Source organism: Myotis daubentonii, chromosome 7 (assembly GCF_963259705.1).
Source record: "Myotis daubentonii chromosome 7, mMyoDau2.1, whole genome shotgun sequence".
In the NCBI taxonomy this organism is placed as follows: Eukaryota; Metazoa; Chordata; class Mammalia; order Chiroptera; family Vespertilionidae; genus Myotis; species Myotis daubentonii.
Window position 1 is genome coordinate 2,142,864 of NC_081846.1, and position 27,605 is coordinate 2,170,468.

A 27,605-nucleotide genomic window follows, 5' to 3' on the forward strand; every position below is an offset into this window, starting at 1 on the left:
CGGAAAATATTTTTTTTTAAAGTACATGCATGCCATGATTTTCTTAAAATAGCAGGCAGAGAGAGGTGCAGAGAGCTGGCCTGAAGTTGCCCAGACGTATAGGTGCTTAAACTAGGCAGCAAATGCCTGCGTAAACACAGGCATCCGCAGTCCAGATGTGCTCCTTCGCTCCCTCGGTGGGTTGTGTCTCCTGTACGAGCAGAAGACATATTAATCACTCCTTTTACTGCGGAGGGGATGGGTGCTGCTCTCATATTTCAGAAAGGGGCTGGCAAGTGAGCGAAGCCAAACTTTTTCCTATTTAAGGCCACAGCAGCGGGCTCCCCACGGCTGGCTGCGAGGACGGCCCGGTGCTGGAGGGCAGGGGCGACTGATGGTGCTACTCTGAGCGGCCCCTTCTCTCCTTTGTGCACGGAGAGTCTCATGTCTGACCTGTAGACATGACGAGCTTCGTGCGGAAGGGGACCTGGCTGCTCCTCACTCTGCTGCTTCCCGCGCTGGTCCTGGCCCAGCAGCTCCCGGAAGGTGAGTGGGTGCCCATTCCGTTCCCCAGCTCCCGGCGCCCTGCCTCTCCCTCTGCGGGCACAGGCGCAGCGAGGGGCGCTGGGCTCCGGAGGTGGTCCCCGTGTCCGCCTCCCAGATGTGAGCGTGCGGGGGCCGGATGGTGCTGGGGAGCGCCTTTGCCTAGAAAGCAGAGTGTCCTTTCTGACTGAGACGCTCGCTGGTGCCTGAGATAAAGATGTTTCCCACTCACTTGCTCTCATGTTCGCGGCCCTGGGAGCTCTTACAGCGGCTTGAAAGCCCCGGTCCTGGATGCTAGCGTCCTGGAATGCTTCCCGGGCAGCTGGAAGCCATCGGCGCCTGGAACGCGTTATGCTCTCCTTTGTAGGCTGGGTTCTTTGTACAGGGGGATAGGGAGCCCTGTTTTCCCAGGAAGAGAATGCATTTAAGTCAGAGCCTGCAGTAAGAATCGCCTAAAGGAAACGCTACACACGATTAGAGTCACTGGGTAGGTTTCTGTACCAGGCAACACGGTCATCTTAACCCCTTCAGCAGGTTCAAACTGTTCCCGGCGTTTCATGGCTCCTAACTTTTTTCCGTTTCAAGCACTTGGCGTGTTGACTAATACATATTTTCTAATAGTTTGTTGTTAAGGATCTAGGGCTTTATGTCTGTCCTGCATTTCACCTGCATCTGCATGGATAAAGAGGATAGTTTTTAAAACATGCCTTCAACAGAAATGCTTGACTTGCCTGCAAACAAGGTAACGACAGGGGGCCGTTGGACGCCCAGAAGCTTGGTGTGTTGTGTACTCTAATAAGCGCAGACAATGATGTTCGTGTTCTACTTTCCCCCAAACCGCGTCTGCTTCATTATCTGATTCTGTGGAAATGCTCCTTTCAATCCACGCGTTTCTTAGTCATCAGAATCCTGGACATAGTGGAATACGAACTTAAAGAGGAATAAGTACTTAAATGTTAAATGTGAATGTGCTAGAAGAAACCATTACACATCCATTTCCATTTGCACAAAATGTCCACATCTAAACCTATAGCCTTCGCAAACGTGGGGTCTGGAAATGGTTGTCTTTGTTTTTAGTACCAAATACCTTTGATGTTGTCACAGGTCCTATATGTAAGTGGCAGGGGGGGGAGGACCCCAATGGCATTTCCTCAGTCGTATTCAGCCTCTGGCCACAAAGAAAAGAAACACTCAAGTCCCTGATTCCCTCAACCCCCACCCCCGCCCCCCCTCCCTTCTCTCCCCCCTCCTTCCCCTCCTTCTTATCTATCCACCCCTTTTGGCTCCTTTGCACTTCCTCCCCCTTTTCATTCTTTCACTCGTCACCCCACCCCCTTCCCAGGCAAGTCCACCTCTCCTCCTCTCTCACCCCCCACCCCATCCTCACAGAACCCTTCATCCTCCGCCCTCTCGGTTCTCCCCCTTTTCCTCTCCATGGAGACCCTCCTAGAAGATGCTAAACTCCTCCGCCTGGGCTAGAAAACCAAGCGACTCCCACCACGCCACGCCCCCACCTCAATAAAGACTTTTACTTTCTTGTGAAGCTTTTAAATTCTTCTGATTTCTGAAAAAGGAAAAAAAATCACAGTTTCCATTTGTTGGAAGGACTACAAACCTTTGGTGTTTAGTTCAAAGACTAACAAAATATTTGTAATTGCCTAGTGGTTATAATTTTTCATAAGCACTGTGGCTATTTGTCTCCTAACCCCAACTTTGGGGAGGAAAAATGTGTGATGCCTCCATTATCTGAACATTACATAATTGTTCTAACTGCCCTTTTTCTCTTTAGCTGCAGGAAAGAATAAACAGCTATGGAACTTTGTTGACACTCTTGGGTGCTTTTTAGTTCAAAAGACGTGGAAAGGGATTGTGTTCAGCTTATTGTTTATGTTTAGGAATTTTTTAAGAGAAGACATCTTGTGTTCCCTGGGGGTTTTACAAGACAATTCTGCTGGCGCATGAGCTTTGGGGCGGTGCCAGGGGGTGGCTGGGTGCTCAGCGGCTGGAGAACATCCTGTAGTTCTCATGTGTGCCCTGAGAAAGAGCACAGCTCCAACCAACTCTAACCTAGTCTCCTCACACACGTGTCCTGGAACAGAAAGCATGTCCTCACAAAGAATTGTGAAAGTCCTATTTAATTCGTGTATTTGCTTCCACCGATGGAGAAACGTGGTCTGTTTTATATTTCCTGTCCTTCAGGAACATGCCAAATTTTAAGCACCAAGACTCACCCCCTAGTGGCTGACCGGCGGAGTTGCAGAGCCAACGCCAACATAAAGGTCACACACAGCTGGATCCCGTTTCATAATGAGATTTAAAAATATGACGTGAATGAATGCTAACTATCAAATATGGATTTCCTAAGAAAATAAGTACATTATGATAGCATAGTGCCACATACACATAGTCACAATATCTAAAACAATATCTAAAGACTATTTGGAGACGAGCTTGATGTTATGGGCCATTTAAAAAATTCCACATGTAAAATATGTAACTTTTTTTGAATACTTTTTGAGTTTCCGCTATAGTCTTTATTTGACATAAGTATTTCAGGAAGATATTCCTCAATAATATTGCTTCGCTGGGGCAGAGAGATAAGCTACATTTTAATGAAAAGTGCTCTCAGTTGTGGCTTAAATTTGCTATTCTGATGCTCCCACGGTGACAATGAGCTGCGGGCTCTCATTGTGTTAGAACTGCAAATTGTCGGGGACTCCGAGAATCGGGTCCGTAGCACAGGCTATGAGGATCTCTCCTTCCTGCTTGCAAGGAGAGTTTGTAACGGATCGGGTAGCAGTCACGTTTCCTGGCTTGTGTCCCCCCATAATGAAACTCAGCTACTGAATGGGAAAATTTTAGCGTAAAAATCACTAGAAACAGTTACACTTCTAAGAGGAGAGAATGCAGAATCGCTTACAAGGCTCAGTGTCCAACCCCTAACATGGATTCAGTGCTTCAGTGGAGGTCACACCAGTAAGAAATGATGGTGTTCAGACTAGAACCAAAATTCCGTTAAATTCTAGGTACTTAGAAGAAATAAAATATATGTTAAATTTAGAGTACATGGGTTTTCTTATTTTTGTAACAGTCATTGAAAAGAGATATGAAAAAAATCATATACTGTCCTAGAAAATATATGAGCTGATCCATTTCTAAAGGGGAAAAAAAAGGCAGATTTTTTTTTTGTTAAGCACTCGGTTTTCAATTGGTAAATCTATTTTTTAAACAAGAGGCTCACTTCTCATTTAACCAGAAATCATCCGCAGTCTTGAGGAATAAATTCTAAGTGAGTAAAGTGTTCGTACAAAATACTGGGTGGTAACGCCCATTGGCCCAGGGCCCACAGGCGAACAGCCGTGCTGGTGGGATTCTGGCATGAAACCCCCAGGACTGTGGGAGCAGCACACCCCCTGAGGCGAGTCTGGGGAAGAGGAAGGAGTGGGATGATGTGCCTTTTGCTGAGTGACGCCTCCTGGCTCCATATCTTGTCTACAGGCTTATTTTTAAAATCTGGGACCAGGAGCTGTGCGTTTCCCAGGAGTGGAGTTGAGACTGTAGGCAGCCCCTCCAGGGAGTCCCTGCTTCTGCACCTACAGGGGTGCCCTTCCGAGAGAAGGGTGCCCTCTGCTGAGCGCCTGTGCCCAGGCGGACGGCTTGGGGCAGATGCCAGGGCTGGCAGCCCAGTTCTTTCATTTCGCAGCATCATTTTGTAAATGGGCTCACCGCCTGGCAGGGACGAGAGGGGATTGCTTAAGGCTTAAGGTTTGAAACATGAAAGTTGTCACTGCCTTTACTGGGCACGGACGCTGGTAGTTTTCGGGGCTACACGGGCTGTCTGGAAACGGCTCGGTGGACTGTTGCCTGTAAAACGGTTTTCCCTGGAAAAAGCGCAGCCCTGCTGTTTTCCACACTGAGAGAGCGGGGGAGGGAGAGGCGGGGGTAAGACAAATCCAGCATTTTCAAAGGGGAAACTTTGCCTGTTTCATGTCAAGATGACAACGGAAAGAATGAGATAGAGCTTCTCAGCACAAATCATTCGTGAACTGCAGTTTGAGGAGCTACATTAACCGCGAGAATGTCTGTCTGTGCCTAATGAAAACACAGCAGAAGTGGATTCCTTTCAGATTAACTAACAAATCCCTTGCACTTTCCAGAGCTGAGGTCAAAACTGCCATTTACAATGCGAGCTCAACGAACAAGAGGAAAAGTCCAGCCAGAGGGCGCACATTAAATGGCCCAAAAGATGTAAAAAGCAGAGATAAAGGAGTCAGACCCTGTTAACAATTCCACTTGCTTTTAAAAGTCCCATTGAGAAACGCCTGCTTTAGTTAGTAAGATGGCCCTGGCTTCTCTGAAACTGCATTTTCTGCCTTATTTGGTGAGAGGGAGGCAAGGCGCATGCTTCTCGAGTTAATTGAAGTCAGAGAAACACCCTTCAAAGCTGCAGAGGTGTCCCTGAGTGTGAATGACTCAGTAACACTTTCCAAAACCAGGGTCTCCGGGAGACATCCTTAATAAGGCTTTTGACGCTGAGCGCAGGAGCCCTGCCTGCTCGCCGTCGCTGGGGGAGACCCTTTTCCGTGTGTGCAAAATCGGCGCGAGGTCCTAAGTGCATCTTATTGCTGGTCTGGACGCCACTGGGTGGGCCTGGAGGGAGAACTTCTTTCCCGCGAGGTCGGGAGAAAAGAAACAGAACTGAACTCCAGATGTTCACGTCTTGGTTTGAGACCAGGCAGGGAAGATTTCTGCAGAAAACGGGTGTCCCTTTCCAAGAACTCTACCTCTTTAGGCTTTGATTTTAAACATGCAGGGTTTAGAAACCGTGAGGGGATAAGACCGTGGCCCTACCCTGCCCTGGGAACTGCCGACAGGGAACGGAGCACAGCAGTTGAGAGAATCATAAAATCTTTATGAATCGTCACCTCTAGATGGTTTTTAAATTTGCTGGTGAGGACAAAAAGAAGCAGCATCTACCTCGCCCAGGCAAACAACATTTTAAAATTGAAATTACCCATCTCTGTAGGTCTATAGACATTCCCCTCAAAACCCTGTGTGTTAACTCACATATTTGAAGATATTCCAATAAATGTAAAAGCAGCAGGAACATGTTTAACAAAAAGATACGTTCTCCAAACATGAGTGTCTTTTAAAAGTCAAACATATTTCGGTTGGAAACTATATGAACTCCATATATCCACTTACAAAATATTCAACTTTCTAACGTAACAGGAAAATAATGTTATGATGACTGACTTATCATATCTATCAGTAAAAAGAGAAGAGAAAAATATTAAACTTGTCACTCAAAGCTAAATCAACAACGTGGATGCTTTAGGGAATATTATTTTTACGACAAAAGTGGAATTAAGACAAACATAATTTGCATTAGTTTTAGTCACACAATAAATTCAGCATAAATTAACATTTGAGAAATGAAAACAAAGGCAAGATTTCAGCATATCTAAAAATATTAAATTGTGTTACTTGGTTTTATTTTTCTCCAAAGTTCCAAACCAGAGAGCTAGGAAATAAAAGAAGCGAAGAGTAGATGATGATATACTAGCTTCGTCTTGTTTTGTAATTTAGATCCCAGTAAAGACATGATTTAGTCTAATGAGCTGCTTGTGTGACCATAAATAAATTTATTTCAGGACAGTGCTTTGTAAAGGGACCGGAAACATCAAGTGACGTAAGCGGTGGAGTTTAAAGTTAATTACCAACTAGAACAGGGAGCTTAGCTTAACTGATTACAATAAGGGAAGTAACTGGGAAATCTATGACTTGTCCAGTAGTAAGAATGAGATTATGTGCTTTTCACTTAGCTTGTTTGCAAAAGGATTCCTCTTATTTTTTTTTTTTTATCAAAGGGAATAACATGAGATGACTATCATTCATGAGCCCCCTTTTCTATTCCATTTCTAAATGCTGCGCGTGGCAAACTGGAGCATTTTGTCCTCTTGAAGACAGACGTTTCCCCTGTGGGCGCCATGATTCCCCACGTGTAACTGGGCTATCACACTAAATCCGAGGCCATGCAACATCTGGGTGAGACTGTCAGCTTCCGGGGGACAGATCGCCAACCAGTGTGCCAGGCGCAGAACAGGAAAGGAGAGGAAGCTGCCTGGAAGTCACCATTCTTTCAACAGAGTGACCGAGGGAACGCAGCAGAGAAAAGCCGGGCCCTCCGCCCCAAGCTCCCAGAACTGCCTTTTCAGAGAGCAAATCCCTCCCCGTCTGTGAAATCAGTTACGGCAGGACATACACGGCACCCGTTCTTCATTTGCAAGCATTCCAACGCTCTCTTGTTACTTGGACCAACGTCGCTTTTAGAAAAAGGAGCCGTGCTCTCAAATAACGCAGGCCTCCCGTTGAGGCCTCTGGGTTGTAAAAAGCACGATGCACATGGTTTCTAGGGAAACTTGGGCACAGGGGGCTACAGAGCAAGCTTTGTTGTATAACATCGGGCTTAGCCCAATTCTAGCAAATTTGCTTACAGTGTTAAGGAAGTCAATATTGTGCTCATGCATTTAGCGTTTGCAGAGCAAATGGAAAACACTTATTTCTAGTGATGTGATGATACCTTCAACGGGACAGAACAGGAGGGTGAGTACACAGGAGGAAATGCATGTTAATTTTAAGGCACTTTAAGAACACCGGAAGAGAAGACATTTAAGATATGAGCTACGGGACCCTAGCTTAAACTGTCATCCTCACTCGTCTCTGATACGTCATCAGTGTTCAATAACTCATTTCTATAACAGGTCCTGTATTAAACATAGAAAGATGCTCCTGATCCAGAGACAAAGAGCTGAAAAACCATCCCTATAGAGCAGTAGCGTTTCCCCAGCCTTACTGAAGTATCATCGATACAAAGTTGTATGTATTTAAAGTGCACATGTGCTGATTTCCTAGACACATACATTGTGAAGTGGTTACCACAGTCAAGTTAAGTAATGCACCCACCCCCACAGGCTTACCTTGTGGGTGTGGTAAGCACACTGAGGCTCTAATCTCTGCAGTATCGATGCAGTATCACTACCTGCAGCCATCACCCTGTGCTCCAGTAGCATTCTCGGGGGGTGGGGGTGGGGGGGGTCCCCGAAATCCACACTGTTAATGGGGGAAGCCTGACCTAAAACCAGTCTGTTGGAATGTTTCATAAAGTTAATTAGAGAAAGTTTTTTGTTTGTTTGTTGGGTTTTTTATTGTTTTGTTTTGTTTTGTTTTTTAAGGAAGCCAGTGCAAAGACCAAAGGAAGCGTGTCATGCAATTTTCTTAAACTGGCTTCCATCTCATTAAAACTGTCAGCTCTCTCCTGGAAACGCAGTAAACTGCGGGTGTCAGTTACGCCGGGAGAACAATGAGGTCAATGCCAGCCCCTCTGCAGTGTCACTGCTCATAAAAGTATGAAAATGTGTGGGCCCCCTCTCCCCTCTCAGGCACATCTTTCGTGACACCATTTGAGCAGGCCTGCTCACGGGCCTGACGTCCACGTATGGCCTTCAGCCTTTACGCTCACGAGGGATAAAGGAGTGATTCTTCAAAAGTTTAGACGACATTTCCCCCCAGTATCCTCCTATATCTGTTTCAAACGCGAAGGAGGAACTAGAATAGCTTGCCTGCTACACATTGCGGTAAAACCACCATGCCTTCTGTTCTGAGCGGGGGGCCGCATTGGGTGACTGTAACACCAAGTAAGGATGAACTTTTAAACTTCTTGGATCGATTGAGTCGATGGAGGGTGTTGCGCGAGGTCGTGAAAGTCGTGGCTGCCCTGTGAGTGGGCACAGGAAGGGAGGCGGAGGCGGGCGGCTGGGGCGTCGGCAGGTCCTGAGTTCTCCTTTCTGGGAACTGCCACTCACCCGCGAACCCTGTAAGCCCCGAATATTCAGCACAAACCTAACCCGTTATCACTGCAGCTCTGTGGGGGGGATGGAGGAACGGGAACTGACAAGGGGATTCGTGGTTGTACGTGAAAAGCTCAGGGCCCGCGCAAGGCCTCTGGGTACCAGGCGGCCAAGTGTGGCTGGTGACCACTGACCTCCCGCAGGCAGGCCGCTTCAGCGGGCACCGGAAGATCTTGGCTCTGAGAAAATGAAATAAAAGTCCACTTTTCACAAAAATACAAATGCTGGACAGCAAGGACACCATTGGCTGTTTGCAAAGCTTTTTGCAGATATTTAGAAGCTGCTTTGATTTATTCAGTGCTGGCCAGCTAGCGTAGCAGCCCTCAGCCCGAGGCTGCATTTCACCACAACCACAGCTCATGCTTGCAGAACCCGGACCAGGCTCTGTTTGGCAGCCCCTTCGCTGATTCACTGGTAATAGCTGCTGAAACAGCCTAAAATTTGCGTTGAAGCAAATCTGGGGCCATTTTAAGCCCCAAATGGCCATGATTCATATTTTTCATGTGTTTTTTGAAATTATTATTTAGGTCTTACCAATATTTGTTTTAAAAAACGCCTTTGTTTTGTAATTTGGGAACCTCTTCACATCCACACGGCACATCTAACATATGGTCATACCATGCTGACCTACTACAGCCCAGAGAGCTGGCGGTGAGATTCTGTATCTGCAACGAGCGTCGCTGGCTTTCCCAGGGTTCTGGACGGGCGTTCTGCTGCCCAGAGCAGCTGCGCTTCCCCTGAACTTCTCAGCGAGGTTCATAAAATCCAGACCGTCTTCCGAGGCCCTGACACAATCATCTATAGTCCAGTGCTCCCATCGGCTGCTGGAGCCAATCCCAGCCATTGGGTTGACAGGCTTATTTTCAATGGCACAATCAATAAATAAGTTTCCGTGTTGTGTGGTTTCCCTCGGGCTAAATCCTTACTCTAAATAAAATCAAAGTACTTCCTGGCCTCACGAGAAGTTTGCTACGCTGTGCCAACGTGATGTTCACAGACAGAGTTGGTATTCCACACAACCTCTTACTACTTAGCAAATTAGGTAGGAAAAATAGGCTATTCTTGGTACCTAACTTTGTGGGTCTTTCATTTTTTCTTTGCATAAGCAAGCTCATAAGAAGATCCACGTAATGAAAGGAATAAATTATTTGTTTCAAACCAGCTCTACTTTGGCTGTTGGAAACAGTCATGACATGATAGTGAAAAGCACATTTTGGCAAAACATGAGCAAATGTCACACCATCTTACCTGTTTTCCAGTTACTGATGGAGGATGCACCCATTTCGGCCAGTCCTATGCAGACAGAGATGTCTGGAAGCCAGAACCATGCCAAATATGCGTCTGCGACTCAGGATCTGTTCTCTGCGATGACATAATCTGTGATGACCAGGAATTGGACTGCCCCAACCCGGAGATCCCGTTCGGAGAATGCTGTGCGGTGTGCCCTCAGCCTCCGACAACTGTAAGTGGAGAGCACAGCCCCACCTCCCGCAGATCTGTGTTTAAGCACGTGGCTAGGTCCTATCTCCCAGGACTGTGAAAGGAGCCTGTCCACCAATCCTGTTAGCATTACACGCAAAAGGTGAACATTCTTGGTTTAAAACCAGAGACTGGGTGTGATTTGGGATAAGAAACAGATATGCAACCTGGGACAGACCTCATGGGAAAGTTGCTCCTAAGCCTTTTTAATCTGTATCTTCTCCATTTATTAGCCCACACGCCCTCCAAATGGCCATGGACCTCAGGGCCCGAAGGGAGATCCCGTAAGTAAACATTCTTCAGTGGCATAGCACTAGCTCCTTGAGTAGTTTGCTTAAAAAAAAAATCGAATAGCCTTTCATAATTGAACTTTCATCATTTATACATTTATTTGGTAGCACGTATTTCAATAATGACACAAAATCACTCAAACGAAGATTCCATGATCGTCTGTGTGAGGAGTCAAACTTCCCAGACTTTCCATAGTGTCCTCATCCCCCTGAACAGTTTCCAAAATAAAGTAAAGGCCACTGTACAAAGGCACAAATGGCATTGAAATTATTCATATGATTTCGTTTAAAAGGTATATTTTTCCCAAGAAAATGCATTACTTCTATTGACTCCTCAATTTATAAAGCAGAGAAGCTGCTACTTGATGATGATTCTGAGTCACTAGGACTTTTCACTGTTTCATTCGTTTTTTATGATTTTCTAGGGCCCTCCTGGTATTCCTGGGAGAAATGGCGACCCTGGTCTTCCCGGGCAGCCCGGGACCCCTGGTTCTCCCGGCGCCCCTGGAATCTGTGAATCATGCACTACTGGTGGCCAGGTAATACACGTCTGGACAGAAAGATCCCCTTGTTAAAACTCCCTCCTCATTGCCTTTTCTTTAGCCGATATCACATTGCTCTCCGGTGGGCTCCTTATCTCTATTTTATATATTTAACAAATTCTTATTTAGTGCTGACAAGTGCTGGGTATTTTTCTACATGTTTTATAAAGATTTACTCTTCCTCATTATGCTAATGCTATTACTACTATATCGCTGCAAAACTTCCCCACGCCTCAGCGGGCATATGCCATGTGCACAATATGTGAGAAATGAACCATCAACTGCCAAAAGGGGTAGCGAGAGAGTTTAGGAATTGCTGCAACTATGTCGACTTCCCTCATCACCCCATGGCACAGCTTCTGGAAGTTCGGATGAAAAGCAGTGGAGCTGTGCACATTCCTCACTGACTTCAACAGGACGCTGTTCCTCTTGAAACTCATGGCAAGCAACTAACTCCGCGTGTAGAACAGACAGCCAAGCGCATAAACAAAGCACCCGTTCCGCTGTGATGGAGTAAGGAGAAATTTACAAACGTACGCAAATCACTAGGAGTTTTAAAAAATTATTTTCAAATATCAATTAACAAGAACCTTAACTTATCCTTATCCTGGTGCCAATCAGAATCCCTTGCTAAACCTACAATTCAAAACAGAATCATCTCCAAAGAAATTCAACCAACACACGAGCCTTTCTCTTATCCTTGGGCTTATTTTCTATGCAGATGTTTGGTTTTGGGGTGAACCTGTTTCGCATGACAACCCAAAGCCAGGGTTTTATCATTAACTGTTGGGGAAATAATTTGACTTCTCCATTTTTCGGCTCCAAATGAGAAGGTCAGATTATTCATCCTCTGAAAGCTCTTTGGCCTCAACCAGCCTGAGACTGTGAATGTCACTGAGAAATGTTCTGGGTAAGAGCATACAGGAGCAGATTATGTGGGATTGACATTGCAGTTAGTTAAAAGATCTCAAAGCAACTCCTTCTGCAGAATATAAAGCTATAGAGAGACAGGCTAAGCAAGATAATGAGATAATACGTCCCACAGCCTCTGGCGTGCGGGAAGGTTCTCTCCGTGGATAGTGGGTGTTGCGTGCACTGCTTCTAAATGCTTTGGAAAAGAACCGCGATCTATATATCAAAATGACTGTATCTGTCTGGTCTTTTTGCTGCAGAACTATTCTCCCCAGTTTGAGTCCTACGATGTCAAGTCCGGAGTAGGAGGAGCGGGTGTCGGAGGCTATCCCGGGCCAGCTGTACGTACAGGGGTTTCTCAGCATTGCAGAGCATCGTTTAGTCTCTGATAAATCTTGAATGGTTGTTCTCCCAGTGATACGGTATTTTAGCATCATTGTATAAAGTAGCTTGTTGCCTATGAAGGATGGGGAAGGAGATGGTAGGATAATCACGATCCTCTATCCCTGCTAACTTTTCCCTCACCTTCTCATTTCTGCCTGTTTGCCACTCGTTTCTGTCTTATAGAACCACCTATACCAGGCCCACCTGCTTTCATGCTTAGGTCTCACACTCATATACTCTTCACTTGAACCAAATTGTTACTGCCACTTTCTCTCTCATCTAAGTTGTTCAGAAGCTTCTTTTATTGTCTTTTCATTCATTAAATGCTACTTTCTAGATGACAGTTGGGTGGTGAATGTCCAATATCCCAATCTGTCTCAACTCATATCCTGGAATCAAATACAATTATTCACAGGATTCATCAAGCCTTTAAGTTCATCTACCGTCATGATAGCTCCTCACATTGTACCCAAAGGGTTTCTTTCAATGTAAATGACCTAGAGTTTTGAAAGAAGAAAATAGTAAAAAGCATTGAGCTCTGGGCACGTGCCCATGATGCATGGTGTCCCATGCAAATGACCCTGATGTAGAGGGCCTATCAGAAGGAGCAACACTAGGTAAGGTGACCATTTCACTGAGCAAAAGGTACATAAGCTAAGACTGGATTCCCAGGGATTATGGCACATTGTTGCCCAGGTCACTGGTCCCCATATCTGTGACTTCTAAAATGACAAAATTTTAACTAATGCATCCAAATGAAGTGGCTAAAGAAAAGACCATTAAAATGTACATAAACTACAAAAAGAGACTTTTACAAATCTCTATAGTTACAGAGGCTGTGATTTGTATGTGTATGTCTCTTTCAAAGCCAGGGAATTATATTAACTATGTTAGCACCTGCTCTTACTCAGCCACATTCATATTATGAACCCTAGGTTTAAATCAGATATACAGTTTTTACTTAAAAAAACAAACACTGAAAAGCCACTACTTATTAATATTCCAGAAAAGAAGTCATAAGAGAAAATTTAATGACATACTGTGGTTTTATAAATTTTTAACAGTATTTAAAAATAGCAGGTTATAACACTGAATCTTTTCTAGCTTAATCTACAGTTCTGAAGAAAATGATAAGTCAATTGATTATAACTGTAATTCATCATTGTCCCAAATATGGATGATTCTCAGATGCACATCTCAATCTCCATGTCTACATAGCTCAGTGATGCACTGAGAACTTTTGGGGTGATCTACACCATTGTTTTTAGAAATGAGATCGTGTAGAATGCAGATAACTACTTTTCTACAATGAGTTGGGCTTCCAGGCAGAAAAATAAAAATAAAATGTTCCTTGTACCAGCATCCCAATGTTGAAGGGATTTTCATAGCATTTCGCTGCATTTTTTCCAGATTTTAAATCCCCTTTGGGGGGTTTCAGGCCAACAAATTATAATATTTATCCATAATTGTTGTTGATTCGGTGGGAATTTCATTTAAAGTGATATTGTTGTAATATCTGTATTGTAAATATAACAAAATTAATCCTATCCATGAAGAGCTATTACATCAGTAGCTATTACATACTAATTGTTCACATTTTTAAAGATACCGTTATCATCCCAATGCAATGGCGTCTCTTTGAGGCTTGAGGAAAGTGTATTTCAGATGCATTTATTTTGTACTTATTCTTTAAATTTGCATTCCAGGGTCCCCCAGGTCCTCCCGGCCCTCCTGGTGCATCTGGTCATCCTGGCTCCCCTGTAAGTATGGCCACAGTGGTACTTCCTCTTCATGCATGTTCTATAAGTCAAGGTCATACAGACATTGCCATCATTCAGCCACGCCAGCATGCAGCGTTCCACTGAAGTCAAGAAGTCACAATCAAGAAACTCTCATTCCTGCAAAGATGTTTAATTCCTTCCCACAAACAAAATATTAGCAATTAAAACTTGGTCAAATCAAACCACATGTTTAATTTGTATGTCATATGACTCAAGTTTGAAACAATTCGGTTTCAGTGGAATTAAGTAGATGAAATGGAGTCAATTAAATTGATTCTGATCTGAGAGTTTTTGGCTTCCATCTTTATAAACTGGAACGAAATTTGCTGACCTCACTTAAAAATCTTGAGCACATACTGTCTTCAAATGTAAATTAATCATGTGAAGATTAAGTTAGTTTAAAAATATTTACACATTATTCTACCCACTAGGGTTCTCCGGGATACCAAGGCCCCCCTGGTGAACCTGGGCAGGCTGGTCCTTCGGTGAGTAACGGTCACATCTACATTTAATAAACTGAGAATTCTGTATAGAAACCACTTTCATTTTCTAAAACTTAACTGTAGGTCCCTACAAAGTATAGATTAAGTTTATGCTTTCAACTTACAATAATAAATGGTGTTTTTATGATAGTTGAATGGGTTTCACAGACCTTTTGGACTCTTTTAATGGTTTAAATATCTAAGAGACACTGTTTACTCTAGGAGTTCTCTGGCTAATTAGAAATTACAATAATCCACTTACTAGTGCAGATACAAATCTTATATCTCTTAAACATAGATTTAATCTTCCTATAGCCACTCATTTTACCTGCATATCTACTCTTCTGATATATGATTTGTAAAACTTGATTTAGTAGAAATAAACATAATCTAATAGGGTTCTCTAGGAAAACATGCTGTGTAAATAAGTAAGGTGACGTTATTTCAAAGTATTTGGAAATAACTATATATTTAAAATTCAATATCTCAAAAATGGAAAATTGTATCAAAATGTATAAATACACACATGTGATATAAAACATAGATGCATGATATTTTTAATTTTCATAAAAAATAAATTTAACAAAGGGGGCTGGGGGAAAGAGGCTCCTACAATAAAGTCAACATTAAAAAGTGTTTAATTTTTAAAAATAAGTTGGACAAACAGTAAAACTGGACACAATATAGGTATAATACTAACTCAGTGTGTCATTTTCTTGATAAAAAATACTGAGAGTATTTTCTAAAAGGAGGTTTCTTCCACTAATGCATACAGTATGTAATAATTGATTGACTGTAACAGAAACATCTACAGATTTATTTACCTTTAATTTCCTTATTTTTAGGGCCCTCCAGGACCTCCTGGTGCTATTGGTCCAGTTGGCCCCGCTGGAAAAGATGTAAGTTTTTAAGGACCGAATGGAGACACAGCAAAATTCAACTTGGAATATTCTAAGAAGCATGCACCATAGGCCACAATTTCAGAGAGAAAAACTTTATTCAAAAATAACCTTAGTGGCATTTTAGCTCATATTAATCTTTGAATATCTAAGGTTAATAGTATTTGCATAACTACATGTACCACTTGCTAAATTCTAAGCTTCCAAAATGTCCATCAAGAAGACTCACCCAGTGACTGTGTCACTTAATGGGAGGAGAGAGGAGTTTCTTTTCTCTGTCTCTTGCACTGAAGAAACTGCTATCAGTACTTTATGAATTTCAAAACTTATAAACGCCTTTAATATTATGCTACTCTTTCTTTCCCATTTAATTTCCAATTGCACATTCTTCTCAGGGGATTGAGACGGTCATACTATGTCAGTGGTGAGAGGTGCCTGCATTACTCACAGGTTTACATTGAGGTGGGAGAAGCCCTCCTCATTTCTTCTGTTAGGAAAGCTGACCTCAGCGTTAGATGTTTAGCACAACCGTTTGCATGCGTTCTTGGTGAGAAAAATGCAGATGAGTCAGTTCGTTCATTGTCTACAGCGTGCTTGTCACTGACACGGCTTCTTCCTCTCCCCAGGGGGAATCTGGAAGACCTGGACGGACCGGAGAGCGAGGACTGCCCGGCCCTCCGGTAAGTCATCAGCGTCCACTGCGTTAACTGGAGTAACCACAAGGCCCTTCACGTGAAAGCTGTTATCTAATTACATTGAACTGACCTTGAAAATAGGAGGCATTCCACTGCTGGATTGTGCTTCTCGTTGACGATTCATGAAAATCTCTCCCACTCTTTACCTTTAGGGTATGAAAGGCCCGGCTGGCATGCCCGGATTCCCTGGAATGAAAGGACACAGAGTGAGTAGAGCTTCTCAGTCGATTATCGCTGTTTCATTTGTCAGTGCTATTCGCCTAACCAATATCACCGACTGTATGCCCCGAACGGCCGACTCTAACAGCAAACTAGTTATTTATACAAAGTAGTGAAGCTAATTGTAAGCGTATACCAGACTTGGGAAAGAATAATGTAGTTTTCTTATCACAACTGTCAAAACACATAAAATATATTTTAATGGTTATGCATATTTATTGTCTTAATCAATATGATTTACAGATAGAATTAAGCAAGTTTATTCTAGGCAAAATATTAGATTGAACCAACTGAGCCAATAATCTACCAACTTACTATAACTAAAATCTATGAAACAGATATTTGCTGTTCTAAAGTTAAGGCAGCTTCTAAATTGGACTCAATTATACTTTCTAATTAGTTCAGCTTTTTTTTTTTTTTACTGTAAAATCAACATCAAATGTCTTCAATCTATTCAAAGGAGTTTTAAATTATTTAAGTTAATGTTGAACATATTGTTAGGTGGAAAACTAGCAATCAAAAATCAATGTAAAGTTTTCAAGCATTCTGCATTATTGGCAGATTTTAACATGTTTACTCTTTCTATCCATTTCATAGGGCTTCGATGGACGGAATGGCGAAAAGGGTGAAACGGGTGCTCCTGGACTAAAGGTGAATCCCAGCAAAATCTCACTTTCTTAAGCAGATTCATGTGAGCGGTACAGCTACGCTTAAGAATTCTGCCGGAGGTTTAGCTTTTCCTGAAATCCGCCGGAGTTTTGCACTGTAAGAGCTGCGGGATAGTGAGGCACTGAGATGCCCCGTTAAGGCTTCCAGGAGAGCTGATGGCTCGCGCTGTCGAGATTAGAAATGAGTGGACATCGCTGAGTAACTCGGGAACTACTTCTATTAAAGCCACACGTTTTTAAAATACAGAAAGTGATATTTCTGGTAAAAAAAAAAAAAGTGTTACAGAAACTTGATATTGTTAAAATGTATGTTTTTTCCTTGGGGTCCCATACAGTTTTTCACAAAATGCTATGTTTAAAAAACTAGACCCGTTCTCCCTGTTGCATGATGGTAACGTGTTGTCTGTTCCCAGGGTGAAAACGGCCTTCCTGGTGAAAACGGAGCGCCGGGGCCCATGGTAATCCTTTCTTACGGGCTTTTCAGTTTCACATCAACCTCCATCCCACCCCGCCCTGCCTTGCTCCCTCCGCCTCTGCTGTTACACTGTTAAGTTTAAAGTATAACCGTCCTTTCCACTTCATTCTGCAGGGTCCCCGAGGGTCTCCTGGGGAGAGGGGCCGGCCGGGACTCCCTGGAGCCGCTGTGAGTACCGGAGCCCCAGCTCGCTCTCTCGTACCCGGAGCCACAGGGTCTCAGGGTCTCAGCCAGGGAGGGCTCAGCTGGGACAGATGCAGGGAAATGGCTCTCCACACACCTGCACTCAGAGTCGCCCCCGTAGCACCTGAGCCATAACTGCAGGGAAACAGGTGTTTCTTAGTGATTGTCCCTGCTGAGGCTGTTTAAGTGTTAACTTTGCATATGCTATCAAAGCCATTAATTCACATTCAGTTTGTAAAATACAGACACCAATCATTCTACATTAGATCATTGCTATATATATATATATATATATATATATATATATATATATATATATATGGGTTTTAACAAGTTGGCTCCAAGCTATATCTAATCAGTCAGTAGATGTTAATGTATTTAAGGAAAAGTTAACTCAATTGAGTCAGATTTTTAATCTAAATATCACTGGTCACCAGTGATTCAGAATCCAGGAGATATTTAAGACAAACTTCTCTTTCTAGGGGGCTCGAGGTAATGATGGTGCTCGAGGAAGTGATGGACAACCGGTAAGTAGCTGGTCACCTGACCCTGACTTGCCTCGGGGAGATGAGATTGTGGGTTATTGGAGTCATAGGGATTGTAGACCCAAACTCAGCATTTTCATAAGCGTCGGACCCAAACGGACACTAAACCCCAACGTAAAATCTAGAAACAGTTCATCTAGAAACGCTAAGTTCATTCGTTCTGATGCTCCTCATTGTTAGTTCGCTTGGCCACTTGCTAATATCTGTACGGTGCTTACAATGTGAGTTAACGGTCAGTATTGGATACGGCAACTAAGACAGATAATAATGTGACCTCTGTTTTCTAAACGAGAGTTCAGGGCTATGGACCCCACACAAAGTCACAGAGTTTGGGGCAGAAGTCAGGAGCGGGGGGCGGGGGAGGCCCCAAATCCCCCAACTTCAGATTTCACTCCCATTTTAGCTTGTCGCGTGTTCCTCCATAAGGATACCCACCCACCATTCCACGTGCTTACTTGTCTCCTGTGTTGTGTGTGTGCTCACATGCTATCACTAGTAGCGTTAGCTCTTGCTGACTTGCTCAGAGTTCCTGAAACGGTCCTTAATCCTTGCAGGGCCCGCCCGGCCCCCCCGGAACGGCAGGATTCCCCGGTTCCCCCGGTGCTAAGGTAAACGTGCGTCTCCATCGAAGAGAAGGGACAACCTGGAGGCAGCCACATCATTGCATCTTGAAACATTTTTTGTGACCAAACAGATATCTTCTATCTGAACCGACCTACAAAGCCCTCTTCCTTTTTAAATCTTGGGGGTAGTGGTGCTTGCTGACATACATTTCCGATGTCCAACTTCACAGCACGACGGCTGTGTACTTGGCTGTGCGCTCACCTCCAAGCGTGGTCTCCTTTGTCACTTTGTCCCTTTACCGTTTCTGGATTCCAAGTGTCTTACACCCGGCGCGCCGCCGCCCTCACATCCTTCTGAGGCCATTCCTCTCTCTTCCCGGCCGCTTTCTGGGACAGAGAGATAACAGTCACACCCACAGGTCCCTTCTTTCTCTGCCTCTACGGTGAAGGATTCAGAGAGAGAATACCAGCCGTCCTTTAGCTAGAGTCAGCGTTGTCACCGCCCGCAGCCTGAGGGGGGGGGGGGGAGAAGGAAACTCCTGGGAGATGGGACGTGGCCAGGGAAGCTGACCGCCCCGGGCTCTCCCTCAGGGCGAAGTCGGACCTGCAGGCTCTCCTGGCTCAAACGGCTCCCCCGGACAGAGAGGAGAACCTGGACCTCAGGGACACGCTGGTGCTCCGGGCCCTGCGGTGCGTACAGCCCGGGGCCGAGGGGGCGGGCGCGCCACTGCTTCACGGAAGCGTGGAGCCCGGTGTTGCTGTCCACGGGGGTGGGGGGACCGTGCTCAGTGCTCTGCCGTGAAGGATGCGGATGTGACTGGCGCTGACCTCGTGGTTGGTGAGGTTTGCCCTCTTCTAGAACTGACGAATTCACTGTTTATCGACACAGAGCGAATTTGAAGCTAGTTTTCTGACACTTCAAAGCCTACCCCCCAACTGAATCGCTGATAACAGATTCAGAGAAGAAACCAGACCGAACCTATTCTATCTGCTGATTTAATTATTTAGAACACGGTTTATCCCAGTGACGGTCACAGTGAGCCTGCATTTTATGTGCGGGGCTGTACTGGGAGGAATCACCCGATCTCTATAACACACAACACCCACCACAACACCCACCGCAAGCTTAACGAACAAATCTGTGAACCAGGGCTCCATTATTTGCATTGTTACTAACACGCCTTTCCCTCCAGGGCCCTCCTGGGAACAATGGGAGTCCGGGCGGCAAAGGTGAAATGGTAAGATGGCCCCTCTCCCTCCTCTCACCCCCACTGGACTACTGGCTCCTCGGTATTTTGCATGAGGAGACAGCTGTGAAGTTGAAGTGAGCTATTTCGGGGGAGAAAGTTCAAGTGTGACTAAGACTATTCTTCTGGGCTTGTTTCTAGGGTCCCGCCGGCATTCCTGGGGCTCCTGGCCTGTCCGGAGCCCGGGGTCCCCCAGGCCCGCCCGGTACCAATGGGGTTCCCGGCCAGCGAGGTGCTGCCGTAAGTTCCTCTTCCCTCTGTCCTGAAAGGTGTGGCTTTGTTCTCACAACAGACGCACAGGTGGCAAGCTTTCTCTTCCTGTTGCGTTCCTGCTGCTTTCGCCGCATTTTATAAGTGAATGCGTCTGGGGATGATTTCATTAGTCTATCCCCCCTCTCCCTCCCCGTTTTTAAACCAAGATTCTGTTCCCTTAGGGCGAACCCGGTAAGAACGGTAACAAAGGAGAGCCCGGAGCACGCGGGGAGCGTGTAAGTGTCCCCCACGGGCGTGGCTGTCGGGGAGAAGAGCACAGCCGGGTGGGAAGGGACAGGCCACCGTGGGCCGCCTAACCAGCCCCTGCGGGCCTCCTTCCTCAGGGGGAAGCTGGTATCCCCGGGCTGCCGGGCACTAAGGGTGAAGACGGCAAGCCTGGTTCGCCTGGAGAGCCTGGTTCCAACGGATCCCCGGGAGCCCCGGGAGAGAGGGTATGTCTTCCAGGCCCCGCAAATGCAAGGCCTGCGGGGGAGGCCGCCTGGCTCTTCCTCGCGGGGTGCCCCCCCATGTTGTCTCGAGGCATTTCCTAGCGGGAGGGCATCCCTATGGCCACTCAGGGTCATGAGACGCTTTCCTGCTTTGGACTGAAATCCTCGCCTCTCACCGTCCCAGGGCGCGCCCGGATTCCGAGGAGCTGCTGGAGCCAACGGCCTTCCGGGAGAAAAGGTGGGCCCCCTTAGCTCCTATTCTCTTAAGTGCTCGGCCGCACGCAGGCCGCCCCATTACCTCTGCAGGCTCCCCGTTCATTAGCACTTAAACGTCTGGCAGAAATGTAACCGTTTTCAAAGCACAGTCATCGCCAGCGGCTCCAACACCCAGCCGCCACCGTTCCACCTTCCTGACTCACACAAGTCCCTTCCGCTGTGAGAGCCCTTGAACTTACCTGTCAGTGGGGAACTGCTCACCGCAGCCTCGTTGCAGGAATAAGATAAACTAAAATGCTTAAAGGTTCCTTGAAACACCTTAAAGTGCTATACAAATACGATTTCATGCCAACGAAGATGTTTAGCTCTTATATGCACCGATATATAATGTTAAGTTCGCTAGATGTTGTTTTTTAAGCATGTGATATTCGTCCAAGTTGCCTTAAAATATTTCCAGTGTGAAAATCTGAGCTCAGAGTTAACAGTGACGTTATGCTGAGCGAGGCGGCAACGTGCCAGCTCTCTTTACGAGACCAAAGAGCCCTGGTCAGGTGGCTCCTGCGGGGGGTGGTTGCGGCGTTGATCCTTGGTCTGGACATGTATGGGAAGCAATCGATCTACGTTTGTTTCTCTCTCTCCCTTCCTCTCTCTCTAAAACTCCATAAAAACATGTCCCCAGGTGAGGGTTAAAAAGAAAAAAGAGCGCCCTGTACAAAACAGGACCCAGTGAAGTTCTCTAGCTGTGGCCTAAGTACCGCCCGTGTCTAGGCCGATGCGGGCCCTTTTACTCACCTGCTCACTCGTTTCGCCACGCAGGGTCCCGCCGGGGAGCGCGGCGGCCCCGGCCCCGCAGGGCCCCGAGGAGCCCCCGGAGAATCTGGCCGAGACGGTGCCCCCGGACCCCCAGGAATGAGGGTGAGGAGGAACCTGCTGTTTCCTAAGAAAAATGCACACGGGGAAGGCTCAAGGACCTTCCGTCAGGCTCACAACAAAAACGCGTTCACAGGAAAGTTAAGCGGATCGAGATTAAGGAGCAGGCACGATAGAGCAGTTAACTAAAACGCGTGGTGGCAGGAAAATGTAGGCCACCACGAGGCTACCTGTATACGCGGGAATGGCGACATCTCGCAGATGGACGCCTGTGTGTGACACCGCTCTGAAAGCACCTCCCTGGCTTTTCCCATCCAGGGGGTGCCCGGGAGCCCGGGAGGACCAGGCGGCGACGGGAAGCCGGGGCCGGCCGTACGTACCTGCTCCCCTCCTGTGAAAGCCCGGGACGGCCGCACGGCCCGGGCCTGGGTGTGTGCGGTCTGTGTGGGTCACTGTCTACGGAGCCTCTCCTAACGCGGTTTGTTCTCATCAGGGGCCACCAGGAGCGAGAGGCTCCCCCGGTTCTCCAGGCGGAGCTGGCCCGCGGGGTCAGCCTGGCGTCATGGGCTTCCCTGGCCCTAAAGGCAACGATGTGAGTCCCTGCCTCGGTCCCTCCGGTGCCTGTGGGCACTGGGCCTTGTGCTCGCCCTGTGGGAGCGGGGGTGGCCAAGATCCTCTCTCCGCCTCGGAGCGACATTGGAGATCAAAGCGCCTGGCAGAGGGAGTTAAACTGTCGTTTTGGTCGAGTTCTGGGGACAGAGTGGAAACCTAGTTATAGACAGTAGTTTTGGGTTGTGAATGTGTGTGTGTGAGACGGTGTGTGTGTGTGGCTGTGTGTGTGACTGTGTGTGGCTGTGTGTGTGACTGTGAGTGTGTGTGTGAATGTATGTAATGTGTGTGTGTGAATGTGTGTGTGTGAATGTGTGGGGGGTGTGAGAGGCAGGTCAAAACTCTGAGGGAACAATGTGATGAGTGACTTCCTCTTTGGAACTGGTAAATACTGGCCATTCCTTTAGGGGGCTCCTGGCAAAAACGGAGAGCGAGGTGGCCCCGGAGGTCCTGGCGCCCCGGTATGTACTTTCATCCACTTCTCCCCACCCCCGCCCTGCAGGCCTTTGCCTCCAACCCCATGACTCTCTCCCTGCTGCTTTCAGGGTCCGGCTGGCAAGGACGGTGCAAGTGGAGCTCCGGGCCCCCCGGGACCGCAGGCAGGTTTCGCACAGCCTGCAGGGGCGGGGGCGGGGGCGGGGGAGGGAGGACTTGGGGAACGGCACGGCCTCTGGCCCGGGATCATCATGGTTCATCACGGCAACGACTGTGCGGCTTCCTCAGCTGGCGGCTGGCTGCTGGCTCTGAGGAACGTGTGTGTTGCAAGGTCTCCTGCACAGGCACCTGCACAGGCAGCATCTTCCCTCCTTCCACACGGTTCATTTCCAATTAAGCCGTCAGCCTCTGCGGTGAAACCGTGTGTGCTCAGTGGGAAAGGTGTCTCCTGACGGAGGATCTCATCACAGTCTTTTTCCCCAGGGGGCAGCTGGTGACAAAGGAGAGGCAGGACCCCCTGGCCCTCAGGGATTGCCGGTAAGAATGTATTTAACTCGTCATTGGACACCTGCTTTCCATCAACTACTCTGGTAGCCATTGTCGTTCATTTCTTGTGACACGAATAGAGTATAATTCATCTTAAGCTTAAAATTTGCGGGTCTTGAGTCTTCTACCTTGAAATACAATGATAGACGATGTGACTAGACAGGCATACTTCCAATAATTTCTATGTCTAGTCCAGAATGAGTATTACTAATGAAACATTTTTAATATTAATAATGTTAAAATAAATGACTTCACATAATTCTATATGTTTATACTTATTTTTATTAGAACTTAAATTAATAAAGCTAAATCCTTTCATTTTTATAAACATCTCCCTCTATTCTGTAAACAAAAAGGATCGGGCGAGTTGAACACTGTTTTGTAATATGCTTCTCCCACCTCTGTCGTTGGCTGTGGAGAGCCATAATTTTTTTGCCTCTAAAAGACCACTGAACCCAAAGTTTAATACTTTGCAGAAACCTACGAATGAGAGCTTTGGTGCAGGCCATGCTTGAAGTGATGACACATGCACATCTGATTCCTCCTAGGGCCTCCAAGGAGCCAGCGGGCCCCCCGGGGAGAGCGGGAAGCCTGGTGAGGCAGTAAGTGGCCTGTCATCTTCTCAAAACCCTGAAACCAAAGGGACGCACCGCCCTCCTTTATTGCTTATTAAATGTTGCCTTTCCTCACGCCACGTTGTCTGAGTTTTAACGTTCAGTTTTGAAATATTCATTAACAAAACGGAGAAAAGTTGTTCTATCGTAACTATGGCATTGTTTGAATCGGAGCCTAAAACAAAAGGAACTAAAGAAAGAGTAGACACCTCGAGGTGACAAACTTGCCCCTGGAGACACGGCCAATGTGTGTCTTGCTTATATTTCGTAACATGCATTCCGATGGAGCCTCATTGTGGAATGTCCATCTCCTAGGGCCCGAAGGGCGAGGCCGGTGCGCCCGGAGCGCCAGGAGGCAAGGTAAGCCCCCGCCCCCCCCCACACACACACACCCCGTTTGCTTCCTACTGTTTTCAGCACGTGACAGAGCGACTGGCTAGTGGCCTCCTTCTAGTATTTCTAGCAAAAAGCTCTTTTCAAGGAGCACAACATTGTAAAGGCTTGGGGACACACGTGGGGCCCCTCAAAGCATGGCGAGGGGATTAAACTTGCTGCATCGGCAACACCACGTTCTCCGACGGGCATCAACATCCAGAATCCACTGCGGCCTGACATTTCAAAAGAAAAACCTTCCCCGCGCCTGGATTCTCTGTAAAAATCTGCCAATAGAGGAACGTCCAGTTTGCTCTTGTGAATAAAATGGTTAAACTCGTTTTCATCAGACCAGGTGTCAACGTTTCCTGGGTGGGGCCACGTTTAAGACTTCCCTTCCCACTCAGTGGATCAAATGTCTGTTATAAAAATTCCCAAATTGTTCAAAAATGTAAGTTAAGAACCTAGCGGTCTGCACGGAAATACCCCTAGTACAGGTGAGGGTGCGGGTCCCTCTCCGGCACTGGGTCTCCTCACAGGAGTGTTCCATTTCCCACGACAGGGAGACTCTGGAGCCCCTGGCGAGCGTGGGCCTCCTGGAGCGGTAGGTCCCCCCGGACCGAGAGGTGGATCGGGCGCCCCCGGTTCCGACGGAGGCAAGGTAAATGCCACCGCGTCCCGGCCGCCGGCTTCACACATGCGCTGCGTCTCCCTCTCGTGACTGACGCTTTCTCCTTGCGTGTCAGGGCCCGCCCGGCCCCCCTGGGCCGCCCGGTCTTGCTGGCAGCCCTGGCCTGCAAGGGATGCCCGGAGAGAGAGGGGGCCCTGGAGGCGCCGGCCCGAAGGGTGACAAGGTACGGGCTCACCTTCTGTTCATGATGTAACAAAGCAGACTTCGTGGTAAAAGGGAAACACGGCTGCTGGGAAGCAATCTACTTTCCAAATTCATGTCATCCTTTTATAGCAAGTGGAGGTTGGCTGTACCCAGGACACCTGGTGTTTACCCAGGCAGCCTGGCGGGGGGCTCCTCTCGGGGCAGGTTCCCCCTGAGGACGCTTCCCAGCGCTGACACTGGCCTCTGTTTGGCAGGGGGAGCCAGGCACCGCGGGTGCTGACGGGGCTCCTGGCAAAGACGGTCCCCGGGTGAGTACGCGTCTGGGGGAGAAACGGGCCTTGTCTGTGTCTGATGGACATCAGTCCCCTCCCCGCAACTTCTGTCTGTTCCCCAAACTGTTCCTGATAAGTCAGCCCGGACTTCGCTACCTTCTGGGCAGTAAGAAGACCTAAACGATGTGATAGTTCAAATTTCTGATTTCTGTCTCTCACTACCCGACAATTCAACCATGACCTGAGTAAGGAAAATTCCCCAAAGTGGGAAAAACGTTACAAGCTAAAGTCAGAGTGAGTCACTAAAATGCAAGATAATCAATCCTGCTCATGAAGGAACTTCTTAATTAAAAACAAAACACATTGCCATTCTGTGGTCAAGCCATACCCTGGCGTACTACTTAGCAATGAAAAGGAATGAGCTATGGATGCGCCCAGTGATCGATACAGACCTCCGGGCATCATGCTGAGGGAAGGGAAGTCAAGTCAAAAAGAGACGTAGTGCATGATTCCATTCACGTCCCATTGACGTGGAGGTGCAGGCAGCGTGTGGTTGCCAGGAGTGAGGAATGGGGTGGGGGGCGATGGCTGTCCCTATGGGAGGCAAAGGAGGGAGTCCGAGGGTGACTGTACCATGTGTCTTGATTATGGTGATGGTCATGCAAGGCTACGTGTGATAAAATTACATAGAGTTACTTACACACACACACACACACACACACACACACACACACACCCCAATGAGTGCACGGAGAAGCCGGAGTAAGCACTGTGGGTTGTACCAGTGCTGATTGCTTGGTGTTGCTGTTGTACTGCAGCTGTGTGAGGCGTCGCCTCATGGGTGTTGATATTGGCCTACAGCTGTGTGAGGTGTGACACCGTGGGAAGCTGGGAGAAAGGTGCACAGGAGTTTCCTGTATGTTTCTTTTCAACCTTCTGTGAATCTGCAACTATTTGAAAAATTTCATGTTAGAAGAAATAAACACTATAATCAATTCCATTCCCATTAGCAGACATCTTCTAGATTTAGTCATAGTTACATGTTAAACATGCTAAATAAACATGGAATCTAAGTCATTACACAGATCTATTTACTGTCATTGCCTTAAAAATTCATAAAGCCTTCCCATTTGACAGACTAGATGGGTAAGCCGTCATCTAATTAAAAAAAAAACACAACAACTAATATTTCATTTAAAACTTTACCATTTGAAAACATGATATGTGTAACGACACTTTGCATAGTCATGTGACACATTTTGAATTATTAAGCAGTGGAATAAGGCAACATATTTTAATTTTGAAGTTATGACTGTAAGCTCGTACATCTTGTTTACCTACTGCAACAAAAAGGAAAATCAATAAACTTCTCCTGAATCCTGTAACCCTTTAGAGTCATTCCTTGGAATCTCAGTTTCACTAAGCTCTGAAGTCCTTGTGCATGGAAGAGAATAGCACTCAAGCAATAAAATATGACCTAGTACATTCGCTGGATAATATGTCTTTATCTTCCTGTTTGATTAATAGAAAAACTGATGCTTTCTATCTTCAAAATTAAAAATGTCTCTATTTTCTTTAGGGTCCTACTGGTCCCATCGGTCCTCCTGGCCCCGCTGGTATGCCTGGAGATAAGGTAACACTTAACACTATTTAGAAACAACAACTAAATCTCCTAGCTTTTTGGACGATGGGAATATCATTTTTCTTTTCTCTTTTTAAAGGGCGAAGGTGGAACCCCTGGACCCCCGGGCGCAGCTGGTCCTCCTGGAGGCCCTGTGAGTGTGAACAACATTTCAACATCCCCTTTAACCCACACATGCAACAGCGACTGGTAGTTAGCAGCACTGCCAGCAGCCCCAGGACGCGTGGTGGGAACAGCCTGTGGGAGTCAGACAACATGCAAGAAACGTCCAAGTGCTCAAACCCCAAACTCACAAAAGACAACTGTGAATCCTGCCTTCTTTACTAAATAGTTGGGGGAGGATATAAAAATCGCACAAGTAATATTCATGGGTAAATGAGCATTTCCTGACTGACAGAATCTGAGCCCGAGTCTCCATCTAGATCTGAAGTTCTCTGCCTCCAGGGTTTGGGACTCAGGAGAGAAATAGAGTAAATGTTTTTCATTCATTATTGACTGATCGGTTTTTCGACCCATTTACCGTGGGTATAAATCCGTACATTCTTTAGAGTTACACAATTAGGTGCGTCCAATACATCAGAATTCTCAAGTTATGATTCTTGCAAATGCTGTCACAGTCAGAGGCAGAAGGCATCGATGGTTTGGGTGTTGTTCGCAATTACTTTTGTTCAGAAATGAGACGGTCTCCAGGTGGCGG

General features: G+C 46.5%; 1 protein-coding gene across 1 annotated transcript in view; it reads left to right on the forward strand.

Annotated features, from left to right (window-relative positions):
* Window positions 1–215: 215 nt before the first annotated feature.
* COL3A1 (collagen type III alpha 1 chain) overlaps window positions 216–27,605 on the forward strand; it is a 37,837-nt gene continuing 10,447 nt past the window's right edge. Inside the window, exons 1-34 of the mRNA XM_059702533.1 lie at window positions 216–525; window positions 9,692–9,894; window positions 10,145–10,195; window positions 10,627–10,740; window positions 11,916–11,996; window positions 13,746–13,799; window positions 14,252–14,305; window positions 15,148–15,201; window positions 15,828–15,881; window positions 16,049–16,102; window positions 16,713–16,766; window positions 17,197–17,241; window positions 17,373–17,426; window positions 17,924–17,968; window positions 18,541–18,594; window positions 19,141–19,239; window positions 19,743–19,787; window positions 19,938–20,036; window positions 20,231–20,284; window positions 20,393–20,500; window positions 20,682–20,735; window positions 21,530–21,628; window positions 21,902–21,955; window positions 22,077–22,175; window positions 22,600–22,653; window positions 22,738–22,791; window positions 23,111–23,164; window positions 23,722–23,775; window positions 24,103–24,147; window positions 24,722–24,820; window positions 24,906–25,013; window positions 25,249–25,302; window positions 26,846–26,899; window positions 26,988–27,041. Of these exons, the coding sequence (XP_059558516.1) occupies window positions 441–525; window positions 9,692–9,894; window positions 10,145–10,195; window positions 10,627–10,740; window positions 11,916–11,996; window positions 13,746–13,799; window positions 14,252–14,305; window positions 15,148–15,201; window positions 15,828–15,881; window positions 16,049–16,102; window positions 16,713–16,766; window positions 17,197–17,241; window positions 17,373–17,426; window positions 17,924–17,968; window positions 18,541–18,594; window positions 19,141–19,239; window positions 19,743–19,787; window positions 19,938–20,036; window positions 20,231–20,284; window positions 20,393–20,500; window positions 20,682–20,735; window positions 21,530–21,628; window positions 21,902–21,955; window positions 22,077–22,175; window positions 22,600–22,653; window positions 22,738–22,791; window positions 23,111–23,164; window positions 23,722–23,775; window positions 24,103–24,147; window positions 24,722–24,820; window positions 24,906–25,013; window positions 25,249–25,302; window positions 26,846–26,899; window positions 26,988–27,041 (2,397 nt within the window). The 5' untranslated portion in view covers window positions 216–440. The remainder of the gene's footprint in view (window positions 526–9,691; window positions 9,895–10,144; window positions 10,196–10,626; window positions 10,741–11,915; window positions 11,997–13,745; window positions 13,800–14,251; window positions 14,306–15,147; window positions 15,202–15,827; window positions 15,882–16,048; window positions 16,103–16,712; window positions 16,767–17,196; window positions 17,242–17,372; window positions 17,427–17,923; window positions 17,969–18,540; window positions 18,595–19,140; window positions 19,240–19,742; window positions 19,788–19,937; window positions 20,037–20,230; window positions 20,285–20,392; window positions 20,501–20,681; window positions 20,736–21,529; window positions 21,629–21,901; window positions 21,956–22,076; window positions 22,176–22,599; window positions 22,654–22,737; window positions 22,792–23,110; window positions 23,165–23,721; window positions 23,776–24,102; window positions 24,148–24,721; window positions 24,821–24,905; window positions 25,014–25,248; window positions 25,303–26,845; window positions 26,900–26,987; window positions 27,042–27,605) is intronic.